Consider the following 27,588-nt stretch of genomic DNA (forward strand, 5'->3'; position numbering starts at 1 on the left):
TTATCACTGTTGGAAAGAAGCTGTTCCCAAATCTGGCCATATGATTCTTCAAGCTCCTGAACCTTCTCCTGGAGGGAAGAGGGACGAAAAGTGTGTTGGCTGGGTGGGTCGTGTCCTTGATTATCCTGGCAGCACTGCTCCGACAGCGTGCGATGTAAAGTGAGTCAATGGATGCTGGGGGTTTTTTTTAAGTTCACAGGGGTGGTTCTGCTGACAGAGAGAAGAGTTAAGGGTCAAGTTGGGGTTGAGGGACTAGGATGTGGAGGAGTTAGAGACGAGGCCCCCACTCTTCATTTTAAGTCCAGCAACTTGTACGTGTGAGAAAGGACATCCGCTGTCTCGGCCTCTGCTCTACGCTTGAAGGCGAGTGCAGTGAGGTAGTGTACATGGGTTTATGGACCGCTCAGAAGTCTGATGGCAGACGGCAAAAAGCTGCTTCTGAAATGTTGAGTGTGTGTGTTGAGGGTACTGCACCTCCTCCTTGACGGTAGCAATAAGAAGAGGGCATGTCCTGGGTGATGGGACCAAGTCTGCATCCAATACAGAGTTTCTTCAAACATATTTGAGTTCCCAGCTGAAAACCAACCAGAATCACAACTACCAAAGGCATCAGAACAGAAAGACATCAACTTCCAAAATAGTCTCAAAGATGAGAAAATTTGCAGATGCTGGAAATCCAAGCAAAACACACAACATTCGGGAGTAACTCAGCAGGCCAGGAAGCATCTATGGAAAAGAGTAAACAGTTGACATTTCGGGCTCAGACTCTTCATCAGAACTGGGAAAAAAAAAGACGAGAAGTTAGAGCAAAAAGGTGGGGGGGGGAAGAAGTACAAAGTGGTAGGTGATAGGTGAAACTGGGAGAGGGGGAGGGGTGAAGTAAAGAGCTGGGAAGCTGACAGGTGAACGAGATTAAGGGCTGGTTTCTGTTCTAAAGACCCGGCTGGTGGTGTAGTGGCATCAGTGTCGGACTTCGGTACGAAAGGTCCCGAGTTCGAATCCAGCCGGCTCCCCTGCATGCTTTCCATCCGTGCTGGGTTACGAGCTGGTGATCTGTTTGGAAACTCACCCGGCAGAAGGCAATGGCAAACCACTGCTGTAACTTGCCTCGTACGCAGTTCCCCACTACATCAGAGAGGCATGGAGGGAAGTCGTCCGCTAACCGGAGAAACTCCAGATGCGATGTCCCTTTCCTTTTCCTTTTTCTGTTCTAAAGGGTCACCCTTCAATTTTGAGGCTGTGCCCTCTAGTTCTGGAACCCCCACCATAGGAAACATCCTCTCCACATCCACCTTATCTAATCCTTTCAACATTCGGTAGGTTTCAATGGGATCCTCTCGCAATCTTCTAAATTTCAGTGAGTACAGGCCCAAAGCTGCCAAATACTCCTCATATGTTAACCCCTTCATTCCCAGAATCATCCTTGTGAACTTCCTCTGGACTCTCTCCAATGACAACACATCCTTTCTGAGAAATGGGGCCCAAAACTGTTGACAATACTTCAAGTGCAGCCTGACAAGTGCCTTATAAAGCTTCAGTGTTACCTCCTTGTTTTTATATTGTATCCCCCTTGAAATAATGCCAACATTGCATTTGCCTTCTTTACCACAGACCCTACCTGTAAATTAACCTTCTGGGAGTCTTGCACGAGGACTCCCAAGCCCCCTGTACCTCTGATGTTTGAATCTTCTCCCCATTTAGATAATAGTCTGCACTATTATTGCTTTTACCAAAATGCATTATCTTACATTTCCCAACACTGCATTCCATCTGCCACTTTTTTGCCCAGTCTTCCAATTTGTCTAAGTCAGCCTTTCTCAACATTTTTGTCCTGTAGGAACACTTTAAATAATTTTCAGGTCTCAGGGAACCCCTGCATAAAAAAATATTACATCTACAGCTCCCGGTATGTTAGAGTAATCAGTAAGTTGTAGATATAATAATCCAAAAATAATTGTTAATGCTCTTTTGATTAGAGAATGGATTTTTAGCCAACCTTTTTTTAAAAAAACAGGTCATGAAGCTCAGCTTACTTTTCTTGAACCTGATCTCTTTCTTTCCCTTTCATAAATTTTAAAAACTCAAAAGGCAAACATAATAAATTTCAGTTTTCAATAAAACTTGAGACTTTCTGATATCTTCCCTCACTCAAGCCCGAGCTGCAGTGGAAACATTTCAAGATTTCCTTTTGCAACATGATTTTTCCAAAGATACAGTTTCCTTTCAAATCCAAGAATCTTCTCACTTGAAGTCCAAATCATTTTCTCCAAAGCCTTGCAGAGACTTGTTCAACTGGTTCATATGATGAAAAATATCAGTTAAGTAGACTAGTTTCTGCAGCCATTCTTCATCTTCACTCAGCAAAATCTGATCTACGATTTTCTTGGAAGTATTTCTGCAATTCACCGTTCAGCTCAAGCACCCTGTTGAGAACTCTTCCTCTGCTAAGCCACCAGATTTCTGTATGGAGCAGGAAATTGGTGTGCTCTTTGTCCAGGCTTTCACACAGTTTTTTTTTCAACATTCTCGAGCATACAGGTCTTTTTTTTAAATAAAATTAACCATTTTTGTAGCATCATCCAGGACTTTTTTTTCATTTCATCTCCAAGAGTTTTTGACATCAGCACCTCTCTATGAAGAAGGCAGTGTGCTGTGACAAATTCAAGATTTTCTTTTTTTTTAAAACAGAGTAAGGAAACCTCTCACGGAGCCGACACCATCAGTACAGATGCCAATACAGTTCCTCTGAAACATACCTTTTGTTTCCAGATATGAAGTCAAAACATTAAATACATCTTGCCTTTGCTTGTTTTGGGCAGCTCTTTGCAACAGAAAAAGTCTCCTTGCACTTCACCATCATTTACAAATCTTACAAATGCTACATGACATTTATCAGTGAGACCTGTTGACTCATTAATCTGGATAGAGAAGCTGCTGTTTTTCAGTTTACCACACAAAACCTTTTCAGCATCATGTGGCATGTCATCAATACATCGATTTATCGTACTGTCTGAGAGTGAAACCTTTTGACAAACAACGTGAAAAGTAACGGTCCCAATATTGATCATTAGTCACTGGCAGCCAACCAGATAAGGCCCCCTTAATAATGGACTCCGACACTTTCCCAACCACTGAGGTTAGGCTAACTGGCCTATCATTTCCTTTCTTTTGTCTTCCTCCCTTCTTAAGATTAGCACATGGGTGACTGAAAAATGATTGGCTCTGCGGAAGGAAAAGGAAAGGTAAACTGATCTTGGGTAAGTTTGAAAGACCAGCACAACATTATAGGCCACTCTTTTCAATTTCTCATACTGCATCTTGTCCTAATGCAGGGGTTAATAAACTACCAGAGTGAACGGTATAATAAATAATTAAATGAGAAAACTGCAGGAAAAAAAGCACAAAGATTTTACAATACAATTCACTTCCAACCTACACAATCATCTTTTGCAACGTTTACAACAGCAGCAAAACAGCAGCTGAGTTGCGGCCCGTAAAATTTCCTTCTTTAGAATGAAAAGTTGCCTCCGATTTTCTAACTACACTGGTAGCTCCCATAAGTCAGTCGGCTGCACGCAAGGAGAAGTTGGCGGAGGAAATTCAGGTGAGAGAGGCTGATGTCACAGCCCAAGTTGGGTGAGTCCATTCAATGTTCGGAAAACAACATCCGCGCTCCTCATCAACCGACCGTCCTCTCCTTCATGCAGCACAGCATTCAACAACCGTCAGTTTATCATCTTCTCCTCCGTGCAACACAGCACTCACAAATTATCAAGGGCCTTCCCTATCTCGTGTCTAAAACTGAAAGGGGACACGGTCCTACTGCACACTGCCATACTGGGCTGAGAGAATTCCCAACCAGATTGCTAACAGGGCTGCTCGGTCACTGCCCACCACTGACAGCGCTAACATCAGGCCTTGCACAAAGTTTAAAAAAACTATGTTTATTTTTTTTTTAAATCACGATCTCTTGCGGAACCCCTGGCGACCTTGTGCGGAACCCTGGAACCCCAGTTGAGAAACCCTGGTCTAACTGCTACTGCAAGCACATTGCTCCCTCAGCACTGCCTAGCCCTCCACCTGTCTTCAAATCATCCGCAAACTTTGCCACAAAGCCATTATCTAAATCATTGACAAACAATGTGAAAAGTAGCGGTCCCAATATTGACCACTAGTCACTGGCAGCCAACCAGATACGGCCCCCTCTTAATAATGGACTCCAACACTATCCCAACCACTGAGGTTAGGCTAACTGGCCTATCATTTCCTTCCTTTTGTCTTCCTCCCTTCTTAAGATTGGCACATGGGTGACTGAAAAACGGTGGGCTCTGCGGAAAGGAAAGCTTAAACTGATCTTGGGGAAGTTTGAAAGACCAGCACAACATTATAGGCCAAAGGTCTGCCCTGCACTGTACTGCTCTATAGCCTATGTTTTATGTAACTAGTTGAAAGACAAAAAAAATGAGCTCACCCCATGACAGAACTTAATAGCTTCAGTCATGCACATTAAAATATAACACCTAAGAAAGCCAGAAATTGTGAAACAGCTGGTGTTTCTTAGGAGTCTAATACTGGATTTAATTTACATCTCCATGGCTACGTGTAATTTTTGAGTGTTGAAACTCAGCTAGAAGGTATTATCGAGAGATTGCCAAAGGAGAATGCAGCAATAAGCACAAGAGATTCTGCAGATGCTGGAAATCCAGAGCAGCACACACAAAATGCTGGAGGAACTCAGCAGGTCAGGCTGCATCTACGGAAATGAAGAGACAGTCAAAGTTTCAGGCTGAGACAGTTCTTCAGGGTGCAAAGAATGCAGAATGCAGTGTTCCAACCCAGGGTGCAGCAGAACATTCCTCTACCAGAACCATTAACGTCACCCAGTCACTCCTCCTGTTCCAACACTACTCAGTTCATTCACACCAGTATGGTAAGAGTATACAGTATCGTGTAAAAGTCTTGGGCATATATATATATATATATATATATATAGTGCTAAGATTTTTGTATAATACTATATTGTCAACATGGAGTGGAGAGTGAATTTGTAAATCAGGCGGGGAGCAAATGACATTGGGAATGGTGAGGGTGGTGCGCCGTGGGAGGGGTGTGAGAAAGGTGGCAGAGAAGAAGTGCCGGAGCGGGCCGGGGGGGGGGGGGGCATTGGTAGCACAAGTGCAGACACACCCAGTCCTGAGACACGTGGCAAGGTCATTTGATTACAAGCAACTGCTTTATTGATCATTACAGAATGTCTTTCTGGTGCTTCCTGCTTCCTTCCCCTTTCCACAACCATAAATCCCCTTTCCCTTCCAACTCTTAGTCCACAATAGAGACCCATATCAGAATCAGGTTTATCATCACTCACATATGTCATGAAATTTGTTTTTTGTGGCAGCACAGTGCAATAGATATAAAATTATTACAGTACTGTGCAAAATCTTAGGCCACCTAGCCATATAGAAGTGCCTAAGACTTTTGCAGTTCTCAATATGGTTACAAAAATTAACTACCTTCATTTTGTCAGCTGTAAAGACCAGAATTAAGGCACAGTTAAGGTAGACAGCAATAAAATAACAGGGAACTCAAGAGAACCTTACACAAGAATGGAGCAGATAGGATGAAGAACTCACTGCCACCAAGAGAAGATACGACAGCACAGTACAGTCTCTTCGGCCCACAATGCTATACTGACTTTTTAACCTACTCTAAGATCAATCTAACCCTGCCATCCAGCATAATGCTCCATTTTTCTATCATCCATGTCCCTATCTACCTATGTACTCCTAAATGTACCTAATATATCTGCCTCTACCACCATCCCTGGCAGGGCATACTACACACCCATCACTGTGTAAGAAATCTACCTCTGACATCCCCCTCCCATACTTTCCTCCAATCACTTTAAAATTAAGCTCCTTTGTACTAGCCAGTTCCAACTTGGGAAGAAGTCTCCGGCTGTCCTCTTGCTCTATACTCTTTGTACACCTCTACCAAGTCACCTCTCGTGCTCCTTCACGCCACAGAGAAAAACCCTAGCTCGCTCAGCCTTTTCTCATCAGACACTGGGTCAACTGCAAAGCAAGTACATCTACTGGGAAGTTCGGGTAGCATAAATCAGAAACGGAAATGGAATGGTACCTCGATGAAGGATATTGCTGTGGGGGGACTGGAGGAAGGAGGTGGCAGTCGGGTAGGGAAGTGTAAAATGCACATGCAAGCATCATCCATTTGTCTAGCGACCAGCTTCCGAGCTGTAAACATTCTGCCACACATTGGAAAACCGAACACACAAAATGATGAACAGAACGTTGAGCAAATTAAAAGATAAACTTCAAGATCTCCTTCTCCTATAAAGTGCGGAATTACTAAATCTTGGGAAATATTTCATGCTTTTTTATTCCAATTTTATTTAAACAAACAGGAATTGTCCGTGTTCTCTTGGAATTCAAACATTCGAAACTGGAGCACTGATTTACCTGTGCATTGTTTTGCTCTCTGCAACCCACTCCACGGCAGCCCAGCAGCTAAAACGACGCTATTACAGATTGGGTGTTGGAGTTTAGAGTTCATTTCTGGTATCCTCTGTAAGCAGGTTTGTAAGTTCTTTCCTGTGTACATGTGGGTTTCCTCTGTGTGCTCGAGTTTCTTCCCACAGTCCAAAGAGGTTAATTGATCATTGTAAATTGCTCTGCGATCAGGCGAGGGTTAAATCAGCGGGCTGCTGCACAGCATGGCTCAAAGGGCCCGAAGGGCCTGCTCTGTGCTTTATCTCTAAGTCAGTCAGTAATAAATAAATAAAATCCCTTTCTCACTTCTGCTTAGTTGACTGCAATCTTAAAATATCTGTAAGTTACTAACACAGACTTTATATAACTGTTCTTGGTCTATTGACAAGCCAGAAAGACAAAATTTGGAGCATTATTTAAAACTTGTGCTGATTCTGACAAGTTTCAATCATCACCACCCCTCCTCTCCCCAGGCTGGTATTGATTTGCTACTCTCAGAAGCCTATGGCAAGGGCTGAAAATGGTTCCAGGCGCGCCTTGTCTTGTGTTTAACATGGGCACGGCAATTAGCACAAGGATAATACATCGCCAGCGACCCAGGTTCAATTCCTGCTGCTGCCTGTACAGAGTTTGTACATTATCTCCGTGGTTTGTATGTTCCTTCCCCTGGCCGTGAGGGTTTCCTCCCACATTTCAAAGAGGTACAGGTCAGTAGGTTAATTGGTTGATGGGTGTAATGGCACAGCACAGACTGGTCCTGTTACCACATTGCACCTTGAAATAAGAACATAAATAAAATTTTAACAAAGGCATCAATATTTTGGTGCCTCCCAAAATACTGCACTCTGAAACCTCCTCCCAAACTTGGCTTGCTTCACACCAGACAACCTCCTCTGACCTTGACCGAGGTAGTGATTGTGGGCAGCTTACTGTGCCAAGTTCAAAGCTGTGGAACACCTGCATTTTTAAAGAATCCACAACAGGCTTTGTACACGTTTCTTTCTGCGCTCCAAAAATAATTGTGCAGAAGCAGATGAAGCTTTGATGCCTAGAAACAGGATTTATCAATTACACAGAGAGAAAGCCATTAAAGCAGGACCCCTGCAATTCTCACTGGGGCCTGTCTCATCCCATCTGTCTCCTGATTCTGCCGTGCAGGCATCTACAGCCCCTGAAAGACACACTCTATGTGGAAGCAACTCACGTTTCAGCTGCCCTGAAGGGACAGATGCTCCATGAGAGCAAGAGACAAGCACCACAATCACTCAGTGACACGGTCTCCCTTTCCCTCTCGCTCGTTGCTGCCAAAGGAAGGTGTGGGAGTCCTGGCTCTTGGGAAGGTTTGATCTGCACGGTTTGTAGATTGGACTGATTTTTAGAGGACTCCACAGCTCATGTTATATGTGTCTCTGATTGCTGGTTACTCCTTTTTCATTGCTATTTCGATCGGGGTGGATTGGCTGTGCAGCCTGAAGTCAGTGAATGACACTGCACTAGGTTGAACTGAACAGAACTGAACTAACTGTTTCAATGACTCTGCGGTTTGAGGTTTAATATTTTGTATGTTATTTGTTTTTATGCATTGGGTGTTTGATGTTTACTTTGAATGGGTTCCACAGTGTTTCTTTGTTTTACGGCGGTCCATGGGAAGATGAATCTCTCGACTGTATACTGCGTGTATACTTTGATAATGAATCTACTTTGAATCTGGTGAATTAACAAAACAGCCGAACCTCGAGCCAGAAGTCCCTACGAACGACTCTGAGAACGGCTGAGAGGATCACAAGGGTCTCCCTACCAATCATCGGGGACATTTATCAGGAGCGCTGCGTACACAAGGCCCTTAGTATTATCAAGGATCCCACCCACCCATCCAGCATCCTCTTTTGACCTTCAGGCAGGAGACTCTGATGCATAAAAGCAACAACAGTCAAGATGGAAGGAACACACACAAAATGCTGGAGGAACTCAGCAACCAGGCAGCATCTATGGGTAAAAGTACAGTCGTTGTTTTGGGCTGAGGCTCTTTGGCAAGGTGTTTAAATCTTCCCTTCAGGGATGCCTCCCTGAAGAAGTTTAAATCCTTCTTTCAGTCCTGATCCTTCCACCGCCTTAAAAGGGATAGAGCTCCTACAACACCATGAGTCTTCACATCTGACACATTATTCTCCACAATTTTCAGCATCTTCAACAGAATCCTACATCAAACATACCTTTACCTTTCCCTCCAACCACCACCCCCCCACCACAACCTCTGCTTTCCACAGGAATCGCTCCACTCGTGATTCCCTTGTCCACTTGTCCCTCCCCAGTAAACTCCTGGCACTTATCCCTGCAAGAGACAGAAATGGTACATCTGCACATTCACCTCCTCCCATACCTCCATTCAGGGACCCTAACAATCCTTCCAGGCAATATTTCACATGAGAGTCTGCGAGGGTTGTCTATTGTATCCAGTGCTCCTGGTGTGGCCTTCGCTACACTGGTGAGACCCAAGTAAACTGGGGGACCTCCACTCCATCTGCCAAAAGTGGAATTTCCCGGTGACGTGTCGGTCCGTGGCCTCCTCGTCCTCAAGGTGGAGGAGCAACACCTTATATTCCACCTGGGTAGCCTCTGACCTGATGATATGAACACCGATTTCTCCTTCCAGTATTTTTTCCTCTCCCCTTCCATCTTCTTCTCTTCCCCACTCTGGCCTCTTATCGTTTCTCTTCACCTGATTTTCACCTTCCCCCTGCTGTCCCACCTTCTTCCCTCGCTTCTGCTCCTATCAGATTCCTTCTTCTCCAGTCCTTTATCTTTCCCACCCACCTGGCTTCACCTGTCACCTTCCAGCTAATCCTCCTTCCCCTCCCTCCACCTTTTTATTCTGGCATCTTCTCCTTCCCTTTCTGGTCTTAGTGAAAGCTCTCAGCCTGAAACATCAAATGTTTATTCCTCTCCAGAGATGCTGCCTGACCTGCTGAGTTCCTCCAGCATTCTACGTGTGTTGCTCTGGATTTCCAGCATCTACAGAATCTCTTGTGTTTATAACATGCTTGTAAATCTGTTTTCGTACCTTGTTCAGCCTGATGACATCTTTTCCATAGCAGGGTGACCAGAACTGCAGGCGATACTCCAAACATGGCCTTCCCAATATCTCGTAGAGCTGTAACATGACATGCCAATGCCTGTACTCAATATCCAGACCGGTGAAGGTGAGCATGCTAAACAACTTCTTCACCACCCTGTCTACCCGAGCTGTCCCTAACAAGGAAATGATATACTTCCACTCCTAGTTAGGTCAGGTCAAGTTTATTGTGGTTTAACTATGTACATGTATACCATCAAACAAGACGTTTCTCGGAACCAGGGTGTAAAGTGCTGTCGTATACACAACACATAATAACTTACGAAAGTAAGGATGGAATCTACAGATGGATTACACATAAATAAACTAAACTGCATAAAGTAAATATTGTAAAGTACAGACAGATGAATCAGAATGCGATGTGGCAGGGGGTTCAGACGTCTAATGGCCTGAGGGAAGGAACTGTTTTCCATCCTGACTGTGAAAAGAGAATCTGCAGACGCTGGAAATCCAAAGCAACACACACAAAATGCTGGAGGAACTCAGCAGGCCAGGCAGCATCTATGGGAAAAAGTGCAGTCGACGTTTCGGGCCGAGACCCTTCAGGACTGAAGGGAGAATTTAAACTTCTTCAGGGGAGGCATCCCTGAAGGGAAGATTTAAACGCCCTGCCAAAGAGTCTCAGCCCAAAACTCGACTGTACTTTTTTCTTATAGATGCTGCCTGGCCTGCTGAGTTCCTCCAGCATTTTGTGTGTGTTCCTTCCAACCTGACCGTTCTTGTCTTTATGCATTGGAGTCTCCTGCCTGATGGTAGAAAGTCAAAGAGGATGCTGGATGGATGGGTGGGATCCTTAATAATACTAAGGGTCCTGTGTACGCAGCACTCCTGATAAAAGTCCCCGATGGTTGTTAGGGAGACCCCTGTGATCCTCTCACCCGTTCCCAGAGTCGTTTACAGGGACTTCCGGCTCGATGCTTGGCTGTTTTGTTAATTCACCAGATTCAAAGTACATTCATTATTAAAGTATGCATGCAGTATACAGTCGAGAGATTCATTTTCCCATGGACAGCCGTAAAACAAAGAAACACTGTGGAACCCAAAGTAAACATCAAACACCCAACGTATAAAAACAAATAACACACAAAATATTAAACCTCAAACCGCAGAGTCATTGAAACAGTTAGTTCAGTTCTGTTCAGTTCAACTTAGTGCAGTGTCATTCACTAACTTCAGGCTGCACAGCCAATCCACCCCGATCGAAATAGCAATGAAAAAGGAGTACCCAGAAATCAGAGACACATATAACATGAGCCGTGGAGCCCTCTAAAAATCAGTCCAATCTACAAACCGTGCAGATCAAACCTTCCCAAGAGCCAGGACTCCCACATCTTCCTTTGGCAGCAACGAGCGAGAGGGAAAGGGAGACCAGTCAAACGCAAGCAGATGGCACTGAACACCCGCTCGCCTTCCGCTTTCATCCTCGTTGATCTCAATCATGCTGAACAGTTTAATCAGCGACTAGGTCGAAAATTGGAGCCGATCATGGGTTTACGCTCCACCGTTAGGTCACACACTCCATTCCTATCCTCAATCTCAACCACGCCAAATTCCCTCGCAAAAGCACCAGATCCCTCAGTCGGCCCAGAAGTCCGTCATCGAAATGTGAATTACAGGCTCCAATCACACACAGATTAGTCGCAGAAGTATATTTAAAAGGAGAGGAGAAGAATGAGTAATTTCTGAACTGTGCAAGACAACACCGTAAATCATGTTGATTGCTGGCACCATCTTGCCTCTGTTCATGATAAATTTGTGGTATTAATGTTACTTTATTAATTGAATCCTAAAAGGAGAATGTAAAGGATAATAATGGCATAGTAATCTCATTTCTAGACTATATATCACAAAGTCTACTTCCACCATAAGGAACTCTACCTTAATCAGTCAAGGAATCAATGAAAATTAATCCCAATTCCTCCCCCACCCATGACTAAATAAAAATTGAGTATAATTGCAAATGATCCACTCTTGCCCAATCATTTATATATTTATTGAGAAACAGCAAGAACCAAGCCCTTCCGGCCCTTCAAGCTGTCCGCTCAGAAACCCCCAATTTGATCTCAACCTAATCTCATGAAAATTTACAATGACCAATTAACCTACCAACTGGTACGCCTTTGGACTGTGGGAGGAAACCAGAGCACATTATAGAATCACATTATTGCCAGTATGTGAAACATACCAGAATTGACTGTGGTTCAGTGCCAAGCATAAAACACAGGACAATACCATAACAGACAACACAATAGCAACCAACAATTTACAAGACAATAGTGCAAACAGCCAGGAGCAACCAATAATTAGTAGAATGCTCACATGCGCAAAAGTCAATAATCAAACTTAAATAAATGTGAACACAGGAACAGATTAAATAATTGCCAACAGAACAAGGAGGGCAGGAAAGACCATTTAATGGATGGTTGGGCAGAGACTGTTAAGGTATTACACCTGAGTGAGTTTTGTTGAGAAGCTGGAGCTTCAGGAAAGAAGCTTCAGAGAAGATGTGTAGTTCTAGCGGTGATAGACTTGTAGCATCTCCTTGATGCCAATTTGGTGAATAGGTTAACTGTGGAATGCAATTTTGGAATCTCACAGCAAAGAAGCTTCCAGAATTAGTGACGATTTTGATCATCCCAACCAAAATTTACCATCATAAATGTCAATCCAATTAAGAATGTTTAGCTGGCTCCTCTTTTCCAGAAAAAATCAACTGAAGAACATATAGTAGTGAAGACCAGGGGGAAAACAGGAAGGTGGACATTTGTTGACTTTATTCTTGCTCTGGACATACCCACATCTCCTCAGTCGTCGTGTGAAACCAATACAATTTGAACAGTTTGCCATTCTGAAGGTCCAGTTTAGGGATCATTGAACTAGCAAGCTGCCTTTGAGAAAGTGGTGTGAAATGTCTTCCTGAACTGCTACAGTCCTTCTGGTCAAGGTACCCCAGACTACAGTTGAGATATTTAAAGACAAGAGATTCTGCTGGAAATGCAGAGTAACACACACAAAATATTAGAGGAACTCAGCAGGACAGGCAACTTCTAAGGAAGGGAATAAACAGTCAACATTTCGGGCCGAAACCCTTCATCAGGTCCTCACCAAATGTCAAGTACAAGTCTACAGTTCATTGTTTCCACATTTCTATCAACTCCCCCCAGTTTCTCCTGCACACCTACATTCCAAGGGCAATTTACAGTGAGCAACCAGTCCTGCGTGACTATTGGAGACCAGGGGGACGGATTCACAGGCTGCTGCAGGAATCTTTGGCTACGAGAACACAATTTGCAGCCTCATTGCTGACTTGTGAACTCTTCTGGTTACAGAACTTGGAAAACACATCTTTTTGGCTTCAAAGTAGCATCATGATTTCAAAGTTCAAAATAAATTTATTATCAAATTACATACATGTTACCGTACACTACCTTGAGATTAATTTTCTTACAGGCATTCACAGTAAAAAAATAATATAACAATAAAAAACTAGACATCAATAAATGACTTGATATAGTTGTACAGCTGATAAGAGGCATAGATCAAGTGGACAGCCAGATCTTTCCCCCCAGGATGAAAATGACTAATTTTCGAGGGCATCATTTCAAGGAGATTGGAGGAAAATACAGGTAGTATGTCAGAGGTAGGTTTTTACACAAAGAGTGGTGGTGAGTGGAATGCCCTGCCAGGGGTGGTGACAGAGGCACGTACATTAGGACGTTTAAGAAACTCTTAAATAGGTACATGAATGATTAAAAAGGAGGGCTATGTGGGAGGGAAGGGTTAAATTGATTTCAGTGTTTATCAAGCAGTAGTAAATCAAGGCAACTGGACTTGCTGTGTTGTCTAGAAGACGTTTCACCACTCATCCGAGAGGCTTCTTCAGTTCTGATCCATGCTGGGTAGTTTTCCTGCTTATAAACTCCGTGCATTGTTTCAAGGTGTAGCAATCACATGAGGGCCGTTAACAGGGGTTTAAGAAGCCATCTTTGCTATAATATTTAAACAACTCAGAGTTTACAAATCCAGTTGCCTTGATTTACTACAGCCTGATATACAACAACCTGGATGACTCGAGAACCTTCATAGACATATGATTGAAAGGTCAGCACAACATTATGGGCCGAAGGGCCTGTGCTGTGCTGCTTTATGCTCTAAAGACTGACAGACAACCAATGCGCAAGGCAAACTGTGCAAATACGAGGGGTGATTGATAAGTTGGTGGCCTAAGGTAGAAGGAGATGAGTTATACAGCTCTCGTTACATGCACGTGCAGTTCAACTCTTTGAGTGAAAGTGCAGAAAGTTTGAAGTTAATAACTCATCTCCTTCTACCTTAGGCCACAAACTTATCAATCACCCCTGCTGTGGACCACTTTCTGGAGGTCCAAGACGCCGACTTCTACAAAGAAGGGATCCGTATGCTCCACGACTGCTGGACTAAGTGTGTAAATGTAGGAGTGAACTATGTTGAAAAATTTAAATGTGCTAGGTTTTCTAAAATTGACTCCCTCTACCTTAGGCCACGAACTTATCAATCACCCCTCGTAAATAATATGAAGCAACGCGAGTTGTAACAGACCCGCAATAAGTCAGCAGGCACACTTTTAAATTTATAGCGTCCATATTTCCACAGTTAAGGCCTGAACTGCACATCACCTCAACCCTCTCCAATGTAAACACGTTAGATCAGAGTTTCTCTCCACCGTGACTGACATTAGGGGATCAAAAATTGAAATTTGTTCCAATCCTCAGAAAAACAAATCATTTATAATCCAAAAATTCACTGCAAGATGAACATTTCAGCAGCAAAGAAAGCTGCAGAAAAACTATAAACTCATAAGACATAGAAGCAGAATTAGGCCATTCAGCCTATCGAGTCAACTCAGCCATTCCATCATGACTGATTTATTTTCCCTCTCAACCACATTCTCCTGCCTTCTCCCTTTAACCTTTGACACCCTTACTAATCTAGAACCTAATAACCTCAGCTTCAAATGCACTCAGTGACCTGGACTCCACAGCTGCCAGTGGCAACAATGAATTCCACAGATTCACTACCCTCTGCTGAAGAAATTCCTCTTCATCTATGTTTATTTATTGATTGATTGAGATATAGTACCAAACAGGCTCTTCTGGCTTTCAAGCCATGCCACCCATCAACCCCCTAATCATTGAACAATGTACAATGACCAATTAACCTACCAAACGGTATGTCTTTGGACTGTGGGAGGAAATCCACGCAGTCACGGGGAGAATATACAAACTCCTTACAGGCAGTGACGGGAATTGAACCCCAGTCGCTGGCACTGTAAAGCGTTGTGTTAACCACTACACTACTGTGTCGCCTCATAGTTTTCTCCAATCACCTGTTCTAAAAGGACGTCCTTCAATTCTGAAGCTGTGCCCTCTAGTCCTAAACTCTCCCGCGAGAGGAAACATTATCACCCTATCAGTTGCTTTCAATAATCAGTAGGTTTCAATGAGATCACCCCCCCCCGCACCCCCCCCAACAACCACCATCATTCTAAACTTCAGCGAGTACAGGCACAGAGCCATTAAATATTCTTCATAAGTTAACCCTTTCCCTGAGAACAACTTTAAAACCAGAAATATGGCAGCTTCTCAACTTAACGGAAGTTCTATTTACAAATTTGCTGTAATGTCACAGATTCTTTGGGGACACACAGTTGTTTTCCATCATGATTCGTAGCCAGACTTTGTACACACAGGAGTACAATGTTCAGACAGACCCACAGTGCATTATACCCCTTCATCAACTTAAGAAAATTAAAGATCATTTTCCAGGAACACATTATTTTCATAAATCAAGAAACAACCAAATTGATTTAATTAGAGGCTGAAGTAGAAAATCCATTTCTAACTTGTATCCTGTTGTCTCAGCTCTCAATTTCCGGTCAAACATTCTCAAATTATCAAAATTACCTCAGATGAATTTCTGAAATAATGTAACCCTATCTCAGGACCCACAGCCACAGGAGAACTATTAATTTTTGTTTGATCAGATAGACAAACTTGGGCTGTTTTTTTTTCTGGGGAGGCAGAGATTGAGAGGAGATCTGACAGAGGTTTATAAGATAATGAGAGAGTAGACAGAAAATATATTTTTCCCCCCAAGGCTTGAAGTGTCTAAAAAAAGAGGGCAAGGATTTAAAGTGCGAAGAGGAAAATTTAAAGGAGATGTGAGGGGCAAGATTTTTCTTTGCACAGAGAGGTGGGTGCACGGATTGCGCTTTCTGGGGTGGTGGCAGAGGCAAATATATTATGGGACTTTTAGGAGATATTTAGATAGGCACATGAATATGAGGAAAATGGAAGGATATAGGCATCGTGTAGACAAAAGTAATTACTTTAAGTGGCTGTCTGCAGATGCTGGAAATTAAAAGCAACTCTCACAAAACACTGGAGGAAGTCAGCAGGCCAGATAGCATTTATGGAAAAGAGTAAATAGTTAATGCTTTGGATCGAGTCCTGATGAAGGGCATCCGCCCGAAATGTCGACTGCTTAATCTTTTCCACAGATGCTGCCTGGCCTGCTGAGTTCCTCCAGCATTTTGTGTATATTCCTTTATTCCCGTGCTGCACCGTTAGTAAGATAGAAAATCTACAGCACAATACAGGCCCTTTGGCCCACAAAGCTGTGCCGAACATGTCCGTACCTTAGAACTACCTAGGCTTACCCATAGCCCTCTGTTTTTCTAAGCTCCATGTATCCATCCAGGAGTCTCTTAAAAGACCCTGTCATATCCGCCTCCACCACTGCCACCGGCAGCCCATTCCACACACTCACCACTCTCTGCGTAAAAAACCTACCCCTGACATCACTTCTGTACATGTTCTATGATCAACATACATATTTACAGATCAGTAAAATAAATTATTGCAAGAGATGATTCCTCAAAAAGCAGACAAATAGCTTATATTTGCCAACCCATGTTGCAAACTCTGGTTCAGTGTTTACTATGGCCCGAGGTCCATTCTCTCTGGAATTACCGTGGCTCGTTACCCCAATTGCACTGCGCGTGACCACACGAAACAGTAGCGAGTTGTGGACGCAAATTAGCACATCACGGAAACCAGCCTCCCCTTCGTGGACTCTGTCAACGCTTCTCACTGACCCAGTAAAGCAGGTAACATAATCAAAGACCCTTCCCAACCAATACATTATCACTCCCCTCTCCCATCGGGCAGAAGATACAAAAGGCAGAAAGCACCTACCATAAGGCCATAAGAAATAGGAGGATTAGACCATTTGGCCGATCGAGTCTACTCTGCCATTCCATCATGGACTCCTGAGCTTACAACGTACCTCATTCCGACCTTGTACCTTATTGTTTGCCTGCACTGCACTTCCTCTGTAACCGTACCACGTTATTCTACGTTCTTATCGTTTTACCTCGTACTACCTCAATGAAATAAACTGTATGAGTGGCATGCAGAACAAGTTTCTTCCCTGTACCTTAGTGCGTGACCATAGATCACATGACATAGGAGCAGAATTAGACCATTCGGCCCATTGAGTCTTCTCCACCATTCCATCATGGCTGATTTATTATCCCTCTCAACCCCATTTTCCTGCCCTCTCCCCGCAATCTTTGACACCCTTACCAGTCAAAAACCTATAAGCTACCACTTTGGGAGGGAATGTCAACTCAGACCATGAGAAGCCTGCGTCGGGCATTTTCATGCCTTACAGGGCACAGATTGGAAGTCTGTGTGGGGCACCACTCCTCACACAGACACTAGAGCAATGTGTGGTTAAGTGCCTTGCTCAAGGGCACAAACATGCTGCCACAGCTGAGGCTCAAACTAGCAACCTTGAGATAACTAGACGAATGCCTTAACCATTTGGCCACCTTGCTTTGAATTTCCAGTATATACTTTAAATATACCCAATGACTTGGTCTCCAAAGGACAACTGTGACAATGAATTCTACAGACTCACCATCTCTGTTCTAAATGGACGCCCTTCTATTCTGAGGCTGCGCCCTCTGGTCCTGGACTTCCCCACAACTGGGAACACCCTCTCCACGTCCACTCTATCCAGGCCTTTCAATATTTGACAGGTTTCAATTAGATCCCTCCGCCGCTTCTACAGTCCCGGTGTACAGGCCCACAGCCATGAAAATGCTCCTCATCCATTAACACAATGAAAAACCAATTTACCAACTGAAGATTACTTCTCCCATGCTCTAGTCACAATCTTAATCCTGACGAGTCAACCTCACATTACAAAATGTAACAGCTTGCGTTCACTGCCGACGCTCATGAATCAACAGAGACCTGAATATCAACCCACGCTTTCCCTCGATGGTCAGCGTGAGGTTGCGAAAATCTGATTAATTGATTGAGAGAAAGTACCTCACCAGAATTTTTTTTTTTTAAAAACACACTGACAGATACCACACATACCAGAAATCACAGACATAATCAATGATGCTTAAGTAGAGAGTCAATACAGAAGAAATTAAAATATTATCTATTTTCAAGTATGATATCCATAAGTAACCCCAGTTTCCTGGCAATGACAGCATGCTGAAATATAAACATGAAGTCACATTTTGATAAGATTTCCTGCTGTTTTTATTTGTTAATCTACTCACACTAGTTTAGCTCATTAGAATCACAATGTGGAACAATGTTTCTGCAAAGGTTTACATAGAATAAAGAACAGTACAGTATAGGCCCTTTGGCCCACGATGTGCTGCCCTTTTGACCTGCTCTAATATCGATCTAACCCTTCCCTCCTACATAGCCCTCCATTTTTATATCATCCATCTGTCTAAGAGACTCTTTGATATCCCAAATGCGTCTGCCTCCACCCCCACCCCTGGCAGCACAATCCATGCACTCTCCACTCTGTGTAAAAAAAAAATTTAGCTCTGATGTTATTCCCCCCTATACCTTCCTCCAATCACCTTTAAATTTTCACCCCTCATATTAGCCATCTCCACCCTGGGAAAAAATCTCTGGCTGCCCACTCGATCTATGCCACTTATCATTTTGTACAGCTCTGTCAGGTCACCTCTCCTCCTCCTTCGCTCCAAAGAGAAAGCCCTCACTCACTCAACCCTTCTTCATGGTTAGTCCGCACATTCCTCTGGTTGGACAACACTTGGAATACTGTGTTCAATTCTGGTCACTTCATGATAGGAAGCTTTAGAGGGGGTGCAGAGATTTACAGAGACTAGAGAGCATGTCTCATGAAGAGAGGTTGAGTGAGCTCTTTGGAGTGAAAGAGGATGAGAGGTGACTCGACAGAGGTGTACAAGATGATGAGAAACATAGATTGGGTGGCCAGCCAGGAGCTTTTTCCCAGGGCAGAAATAGCTAATACAATGGGTCGTACTTTAAGGTGTTTGCAGGAACGTATAGGGAGGTTTTTACACAGAGAGTAGTGGGTGTATCGAATGCCCTGCCAGAGGGGTGGTAGAGGCAGATATTTAGGCTATTCATAGATAGACACATGGATAACAGAAAAATGGAATGATATGTAGGAGGGATGGATTCGATTGATCTTGGGGTAGGTTAAAAGATCAGCGGGCCGAAGGGCAATACTGTGCTGTATTGTTCTAGGTTCCACGATTCTACACTATCCTGCCTGGACCAGATTCACCTGAACACCAATATGAATATCTGTGTTGCTAAGGAAAAGGTTTTCTTCAAATTAGCAAAACAATGCTGTCCTTTCGTTTCTGACAACAGCCTTTGAAGTACCTTTGTACTTTCTCAATTAAAATGGCACACAGTGTTTAATTCAACAATGCTACTTAATTAAATTATCAGAAAATTCACAAATTATGAAAATTTTGCATTCTTTTGTAAATGTGCAAAGTCTGTGAACCTTGATATGCAAACGCTAGGTTGCCATGGTGAAAGAATAGCATTAGCGCTGGGTGGCAGTGGCTGTGTGGCAGTTCGAGCCGGCTCACAACACCGGAGACACGGGTTCGATCTTGATGTCCCAGTCCCTCTCGGAGTGGAATAGGCAGAATGCCAGAACAACTCAGCGGGTCAGGTATGGAACTGTGCAGTCTTAGGCACACATGTATTTAGCTAGGGCGCCTAAGACTTCACACAGTACCGTAGTAATTTTATGCATTGCACTGTACTGCCGCAAAAAGAATTCATGACCAATGTGAGTGATGATAAACCTCATTCTGATAGGGGTCTCTGTTGTGGACTGAGAGTGGGAAGGGGGCAGGGAGAGGGGAATCGCAGTTGAGAAAAGGCAAAGAAGCAGGAAGCACCAGAGAGACATTCTGTAATGATCCAGAAACCAATTGTTTGGAATCAAGTGATCCTGCCTGGTGTCTCAAGGCTGGGCGTGTCTGCACCCACATCACTCCCCACCCCAGCACCCCTTCTCTTCCACCTATCCCACACCCCTCCCGTGGCGCTCCACCCTCAGCATCCCCAACATCCTTTGCTCCCGCCAGATTTACAACTCACTCTCCGCTCCACATTGACAAGTACTGCACTGTGCAAACATCTTCATGGTATGTATACTATCTACTTGAGATTCATATCCTTCCAGGCAGCCACAAAACAAAGTAACCCAACTAGTATCCATGAAAAAAAAACATCAAACACCCAATGTGCAGAGAAAAAAATAATTGTGTAAACAATAAAAGTAAGCAAATAACATTGAGAACTGGAGTTCACAAAAGTGAGTCCACAGACACAAAGCCAGTCATCACTGCAGCCAAGTCAGGAGCTTGTGTGTTAGTTGCAGGCCACGGCCTCAGTACAGTGCAGAGGCACCCTTGCTATATATATGTGCTCAAGACTCTCATACTGTACTGTACCTGTTGAGATCCTACATCAGGACGAGTAGAGACTGCAGATGCTGGACTTTGGAAGACAAAAGAGACTGCTGAAGAGTCTCGACCCCACAGCAGTGTCACACACCCTGTGGCTCCTGCGTTCGACCTGCTGAGTTCTTTCATCATTGCTTTCCTGCGCTTTCCTCCAGACATTCCAGCACCCCTCCACCCACCATCCCAAATCTCAATGGTTAACTGCAAACTACTGTAAATAAAAATAACTTGTCTCCATTAGCATTATCACTTAAAAACTTACGGCAACAAAAAGCAGCAATCGGTCCAGTGATCTATACAAAAATAATATCGCAGTTAACATGCAGTTCAAATGTCCTGGACCCAACAGGTAAGTGCAATTACCAAGAGAGCATGGCAGAGCCTCCACTTCCTTAGGAGTTTATGAAGATTCAACATGACATCTAAAACTTTTGACAAACTTCTATAGATGTGCGATGGAGAGTATATTGACTGGCTACATCACAGCCCACCCTTGAACAGAAAATCCTACAGAAAGTAGTGGATAGGGCTCAGTCCACCACAGGTAAAGCCCTCCCCACCACTGAGCACATCTACACGGAGCGCTGTCACAGAAAACACAAAATAGTCTGCAAATGCTGGGGTCAAAGCAACACTCACAACACGCTGGAGAAACTCAGCAGGTCGGGCAGCATCCGTGGAAACGATCAGTCAACGTTTTGGGCAGGAACCCTTCGTCAGGACTGACGGGGGAAGGGACAGAGGCCCTATAAAGAAGGTGGGGGGAGGGTGGGAAGGAGGAAGCTGGTAGGTTCCAGGTGAAAAACCAGTAAGGGGAAAGATAAAGGGGTGGGGGAGGGGAGGCAGGGAGGTGATAGGCAGGAAAGGTGAAGAAGGAATCGGGGAAAACACAATGGGTAGTAGAAGGAGGTAGAACCATGAGGGAGGTGATAGACAGCTGGGGGAGGGGGCAGAGTGAAATAGGGATAGGGGAAGGGAGGGGAAGGGAATTACCAGAAGTTACTTATACCTATCGCCTCCCTCATGGTTCCATCTCCTTCTACTACCCATTGTGTTTTCCCCTATTCCTTCTTCACCTTTCCTGCCTATCACCTCCCTGCTTCCCCTCCCCCACCTGGAACCTACCAGCCTTCTCCTTCCCACCCTCCCCCCACCTTCTTTATAGGGCCTCTGCCCCTTCCCTCTACAGTCCTGAGGGAGCGTTCCGGCCCGAAACGTTGATTGATCGTTTCCACGGATGTTGCCCGACCTGCTGAGTTCCTCCAGCGTGTTGTAAGTGTTGCTGTCACAGAAAAGCAGCATCCATCATCAGGGACCCCCACCACCCGAGCCACGCTCTCTTCTCACTACTGCCATCAGGAAGGCAGTACAGGAGCATCAGGACACACACCAACAGGTTCAGGAAGAGTTATTACCTATCAACCATCAGGCTCCTGAACCAAAGGGGATAACTTCACCCAGCCTCATTTGCCCCATCACTGAACTGTTCCCACAATCTATGGACTCACCTTCAAGGACTCTTCGTCTCACGTTCTTGATACTGAATGCTTATTTATTTATTACTATTATTTCTTTTTGTATTTGCACAGTTTGTGTCTTTTGCATAAACAAAAGGTTGAATGCCTAGTTGATGCGGTCTTTCATTGATTCCATTATGGTTATTATTTTATTATGGATTTATTGAGTATGCCCATGAGAAAATGAATTTTACGGTTGTATATGGTGACATAGATGTACTTTGATAATAAATTTACTTCAAACTTTGAACATCTGTGAAACTACTGTCAGCAGCTAGCGATTCACTATTACAGCTCGGGGGTTCAAAGTTCAGAGTTCAATTCCAATGCCATCTTTAAGGAGTTTGTACAATCTCTCTGTAACTATGTTTCCCCTCTGGGTGCTCTGGCTTCCTCCCACAGCCCAAAGACGTACCAATTCACAGGTTAACTGGTCATTGTAAATTGCCCCGTGATTAGACTAGGATTAAATAGGTGGGTTGCCGGGTGACACAGGTCATTAGGTCAGAAGATACCTCTAAACAAGTAAATAAGTTACGCACTGCAGGCAGGAAAATAAAATTCTGAAGGACTCTGAGGAGCGTTTGATGTCTCTGGGTCTGTACTTACTGGAGTTTAGAAGAATGAGGGGGATCTCATTGAAAACTATCCAATATTGCAAGGCCTTGATAGAGTGGATGAGGATAGGATGTTTCCTATAGTGGGGAGAGTCAAAGACCAAAGGGCATAGCCTCAGAATAGAGTGAAATCCATTTAGAACAGAGATGAGGAGGGACTTCTTTAGCCAGAGGGTAGTGAATTGGTGGAATTCATTGCCACAGATAGAGGTTAACAGGTTCTTGAAAGGTTACGGAGAGAAGACAGGAGAATGGGGTTCAGACAGATAATAGATCAGCCAAGATGGAGTGTGGATCAGACTCAATGGACTGAATGGCCTAACTCTGTTCCTATGTCTTACGGACTTCCAAAACTAGTGGAGAAATTGTGGCCTGAACCAGAAAACCAGAGATACAAGATTATCCAAAAAGTCTTTAATTCAACAAGTCTGGTGCTTTGCAGAGGCTGCCCCATCTCCAGATGCAGCTGGTCCCAGGAGGGAGGAAACGAACCTAGCATTTAGAAAGTGGGAGTTGGAGAGAGGAGAAAGCAAGCGAGGGATCCTTCCCAACATTTTCTTCACCCACATGCCATGGTTCCTCTGAGGGTCACTGTGTAGGGCCACAGTAAACTTGGCTGACCTTGCACAACCAAAGTCCCATCTCAAAACTCTGAGATGTTCCAGAAGAATAGGCAAGAACCCGACAGCAGGCAATTGCTCGGGCAACCCAACACTGTGAGGACCCACATGATAGTCGCCAAGCCAACGACGTAACACTGGGTGCTGTTACCTACTCTTAAAGGAAAACAATTGTGCAACATTTTCTAACGTCAATATCCAATATTGTGCTGAATGCGGCCTCAAAAGGATACCAGAATCTGATTATGATTCATTTATCATGTGTACAGTACATCAAAACATACAATTTGTAAATTTTTAGCAACACACACACACACAAAATGCTGGAGGAACTCAGCAGGCCAGGCAGCATCTCCGGAATAGAGTACAGTCGTCATTTCGGGCCGAAACCCTTCAGCAGGACTGGAGAAAAAAAGCCGAGGAGTAGACTTTAGAGGTGGGGGGGAAGGGAGGGAGAAACACAAGGTGGTAGGTGAAACTGGGGGGGGGGGAGAGAGTTGATTGGTGAAAGAGATACGGAGCTGAAGTAGGGGGAATCTGATAGAAGAGGCCAGAAGGCCATGGAAGATGGAAAAGGGGGGAAGAGCACCATAGGGAGGCAATGGGCAGCAAGGAGATAAGGTGAGAGAGGGAAAAGGGGACGAGGAGTGATGAAGTGGGGGGGGGATTACCAGAAGTTCAAGAAGTCAATGTTCATGCCATCAGGCTGGAGTCTACCCAGACGGAATATAAGGTGTTGGTCTCATCAGGACAGTCAAGGAGGCCATGGATAGACATATCAGAATGGGAAGTGGAATGAAAATGGGTGGCCACTGGGAGATCTCGCTTTTTTAGGCGGAAAATTTATAGTAATTTTTTTAATGTATTGCCAGTGATATTAAATCTGATTCTGATCATACATACAGTGAAATGCATCATTTGCACTAACGACCAACACACCCGAGGATGTGCTGGGGGCAGCCAGCAAGTGTCACCACACATTCCGGCGCCAGGATTCAGACCAGCTCAAACTCTCTGCTGAAGGAATGGGGGTGAAGGTTCTCAATGACCAGACATCACCCTCAACAATGTCAATATTCAGGCCATGCCATTCAGGGACTTGTGCTAATATTATTTTGTGACTGTATGCACTGTGTTTTGCAGCCTGGCCCCAAAGGAAAGATACTTTGTTTAGCTGTATACATGTGTACCACTGAATGACAATAAACTTGAACTTGATTCTCTGAAGTGCCCCACGACCTTACGCACCTTGAAGCTGTGATACTCGCCAGAAGCTTCTCCGTGTCCTCAGACAATTCCGGTGGGAGCAGAATTTCAACTGGCTGCAGACACAGGATCCGGCTTTCCAGCTCCGACCGGGATTTACAATCACGGAAACAATCGTAAAGCACATCACCAGTGTTGGGCTGGACAGCCTGCCAAAATAAAACAGGAAAAATCAAAATCAAAATAGCCCCTCTCTCAGTGTTAATGTGTGAACTTTCCAAGATCCCAAAATAATCTTTTATTAAAAATGTCAATGTCTCTTTTTGCAAAAGTATAGATTAATCAAAATGGAGCTGATATCCTGATGATCTTAATAAATCACTGGTAACAAGAAGTGGTTCACTCAGATACCAGAATTGGAGTTGGTTTATTATTGTCATGTGTACCAAGATACAGTGACAAAATTTGTCTTGTACACTGTTTATAGAAATTAAATCATTACACAGTGCACTAGGATAATGTAAGACAATACAATAACAGAATTCTGTGTGCATACTTTGAAAATAGAATGAACCTTTGAACAGAATGCAGAATAAAGTGTAACAGCTACACAGAAAGTGCAGTACAGGTAGATAATAAGGTGCAAGTCATTACAAGGTAGATTGTGAGCTCAAACTGCAGATCCATTTGACAATCTTTCCAACCACTGTGAACCAAATCAAATCCAAAGTCAATCGATGTTAAGTCCTCCTCGTAATAACGAGAATGGGGAGGGGACTGGACACAGCTGTTCGTAAACACAGAACCACCATAACCTGTGATGCATAAAAACAACAGCACCAACCTGAGAATCAACGTCTACTGATGGGCCACAAGGGTGTACAGTTATAAAGCTGTGGTTACTGCCGTACTGCTGTCTGTCCCTGGTGCAATCAGCTTTTCCTTCCCTGGGTTTTCCCTGTTGCTATTATACTGGAAACAATGTCTGGAGTTCTGAATCTGAACTGTGGCAAGTGAGACCAAAATTCTATTTCAAGTGCTATGATTTAATCTGAATCCAAATCAGAATCATGTCGAACACCACGGTCATGAAATATGTTTTGCAGCTGCAGTACAGTGCATTTTTAAAAAAACTAAAAATTAGAAAAAGAAATCGGGACCCTTTTTGAACTATTTTGAAAATCTTTGAATTGTTATTAAAATATAGATCTGGGCTATTATTATAAAACACTATATGGTAAAGTACTCAAACACGAGGAATTCTGCAGATGCTGTTAATTCAAGCAACACACATCAAAGTTGCTGGTGAACGCAGCAGGCCAGGCAGCATCTCTGGGAAGAGGTACAGTCGACGTTTCAGGCCGAGACCCTTCGCCAGAACATCGACTGTACTTCTTCCTAGAGATGCTGCCTGGCCTGCTGCGTGTGTGTTGATGGTAAAGTACTCTTCTTTTTCTTTTGTTTCTTTTACCAATCAGCTTTGTCTTGGCAGTGGGTGTAGATTTTTTTAATAATATAATTAACCATATTATTGTATTTCATAATTCAATTTATTTTATTTGATTGATCATGAATATGGGATACCATGATTGTATCAGTGTCATTTATATATAGTGCATTTTGTGCTCCCTTATTTTGATTTATAATAAGTATCCTTATGAATTCTGTATTTGTGTATACAAAATTTAATAATTAATATTGGAAAAAGAAAAAGAAATATAATTTTAAAATAATGTAGGAGAGATCAAAAATAGTGAGATAGTGTCAATGGGGTCATTGTCCATTCATAAATCTGATGGGGGAAAAAGGGAAGAAGCTGTTCCTAAAACACTGAGTGTGTGTCTTCAGGCTCCTGTACCTCCTCCCTGGTGGTACTGTAATGGGTGACTGATGACACACATTGTCCTACATGATTCACAAACTCCACCATTGAGTTGTGTTCACTTTCAGAGACGGCATCTGACGTAATGACATCAGTGTAAGGTGACTGCTTTTGTTTCTGGTCATAATGGATCTGCAGCTTTTGTTAAGCACATAAAGTAACTCTCACATAATTAAAATTCACAAAATCCTGCAGTAGTAATGAGAAGAGGGCATGTTTTTTTTGTTTTGTTTTTTTTTTGTCCCGGGTGAAGGATGACCTTAATGATTCCCTTTGTTTGCCCTAGGCCGCAATGATTTCCAGAACTTTGGATTTTCTAGAATATATGAAAGTGATTATTTTTGGAAATTTGCTGAGTTGATTTAAAAATACTTCTAGTTATAGACTGATATCTGATTTGCAAGTGTAAATTGCACACCTTGCGGGTTAATCACTCTGTCACGAAGTGTGTTAGCTACTATTTCTTAAGAGTTAATTGATGAAACGATTAGTAATAAGAGGAGATGATGTCCTGAGTGATGGGGGTTCTTAATGATGGACTCCACTTTTTGAAAGTAGCACCTTTTGAAGATTCAAGATTGTTTAATACCATTTCCTGCGCAGGAGTGTAAAGGAGAACAAAATAATTGTTATTTCAGATCTGAGGTAACACAAAAAGAAAAAGAACAAAATAACAGTAAAAAACACAATCAGTATAAATACACAAGATAGCTTATATACATAGATTTCCTGTTTGTCCATAAAGTGACACTAGGCACAGAAGTGTCTGTATGCAACGTGGGTGACAGGAGATGAGAAAGTAGTGATGGTGCTGGGTGTGGAAGGCTGGGTTAGTGGGTGGAGGTGTTGATCAGCTTGGGGAAATGTTCACCCGCTGGGGAGGCTAGTGCCCATGATGGAGCTGGCCGAGTTTACAACCCTCTGCAGCCTTTTCCGATCTTGTGAAGTGGTCCCTCCGTACCAGACAGCACAGCAACCAGTTAGGATGCTCTCCACAGTACATCTGTAGAACTTCCCTGGAGTTTCAAGGCAAGAAACTACATCTCCTCTACATCTGCCACGCTTTCACAGAGACCTTCAGCAGGAGGTACGAAAGCATAAAGTGCCACACCACCACCCAGTTCAGAAACAGCGCCTTCCCTTCAAGCATTCAGTTCCTGAACCAACCAGCAAAGCCCATCGAGTTTAGCAACACTGACCACTTTGCACAACAAACAGACATTTCTTTGCTCCAATTGTGTTATTTATTACAAAAACTGTGTACAAT

At 43.6% G+C, this 27,588-nt stretch overlaps 1 protein-coding gene across 1 annotated transcript in view; it reads right to left on the reverse strand.

The window, feature by feature from the left end:
* The window catches only part of msh3 (mutS homolog 3 (E. coli)), a 266,392-nt gene that overhangs the window by 196,424 nt on the left and 42,380 nt on the right, over nucleotides 1–27,588 (reverse strand). The window contains exon 8 of the mRNA XM_063068557.1: nucleotides 24,482–24,648. Within this exon, the coding sequence (XP_062924627.1) occupies nucleotides 24,482–24,648 (167 nt within the window). The remainder of the gene's footprint in view (nucleotides 1–24,481; nucleotides 24,649–27,588) is intronic.

This window comes from Mobula hypostoma, chromosome 16, assembly GCF_963921235.1.
Source record: "Mobula hypostoma chromosome 16, sMobHyp1.1, whole genome shotgun sequence".
NCBI classification, from domain to species: Eukaryota; Metazoa; Chordata; class Chondrichthyes; order Myliobatiformes; family Myliobatidae; genus Mobula; species Mobula hypostoma.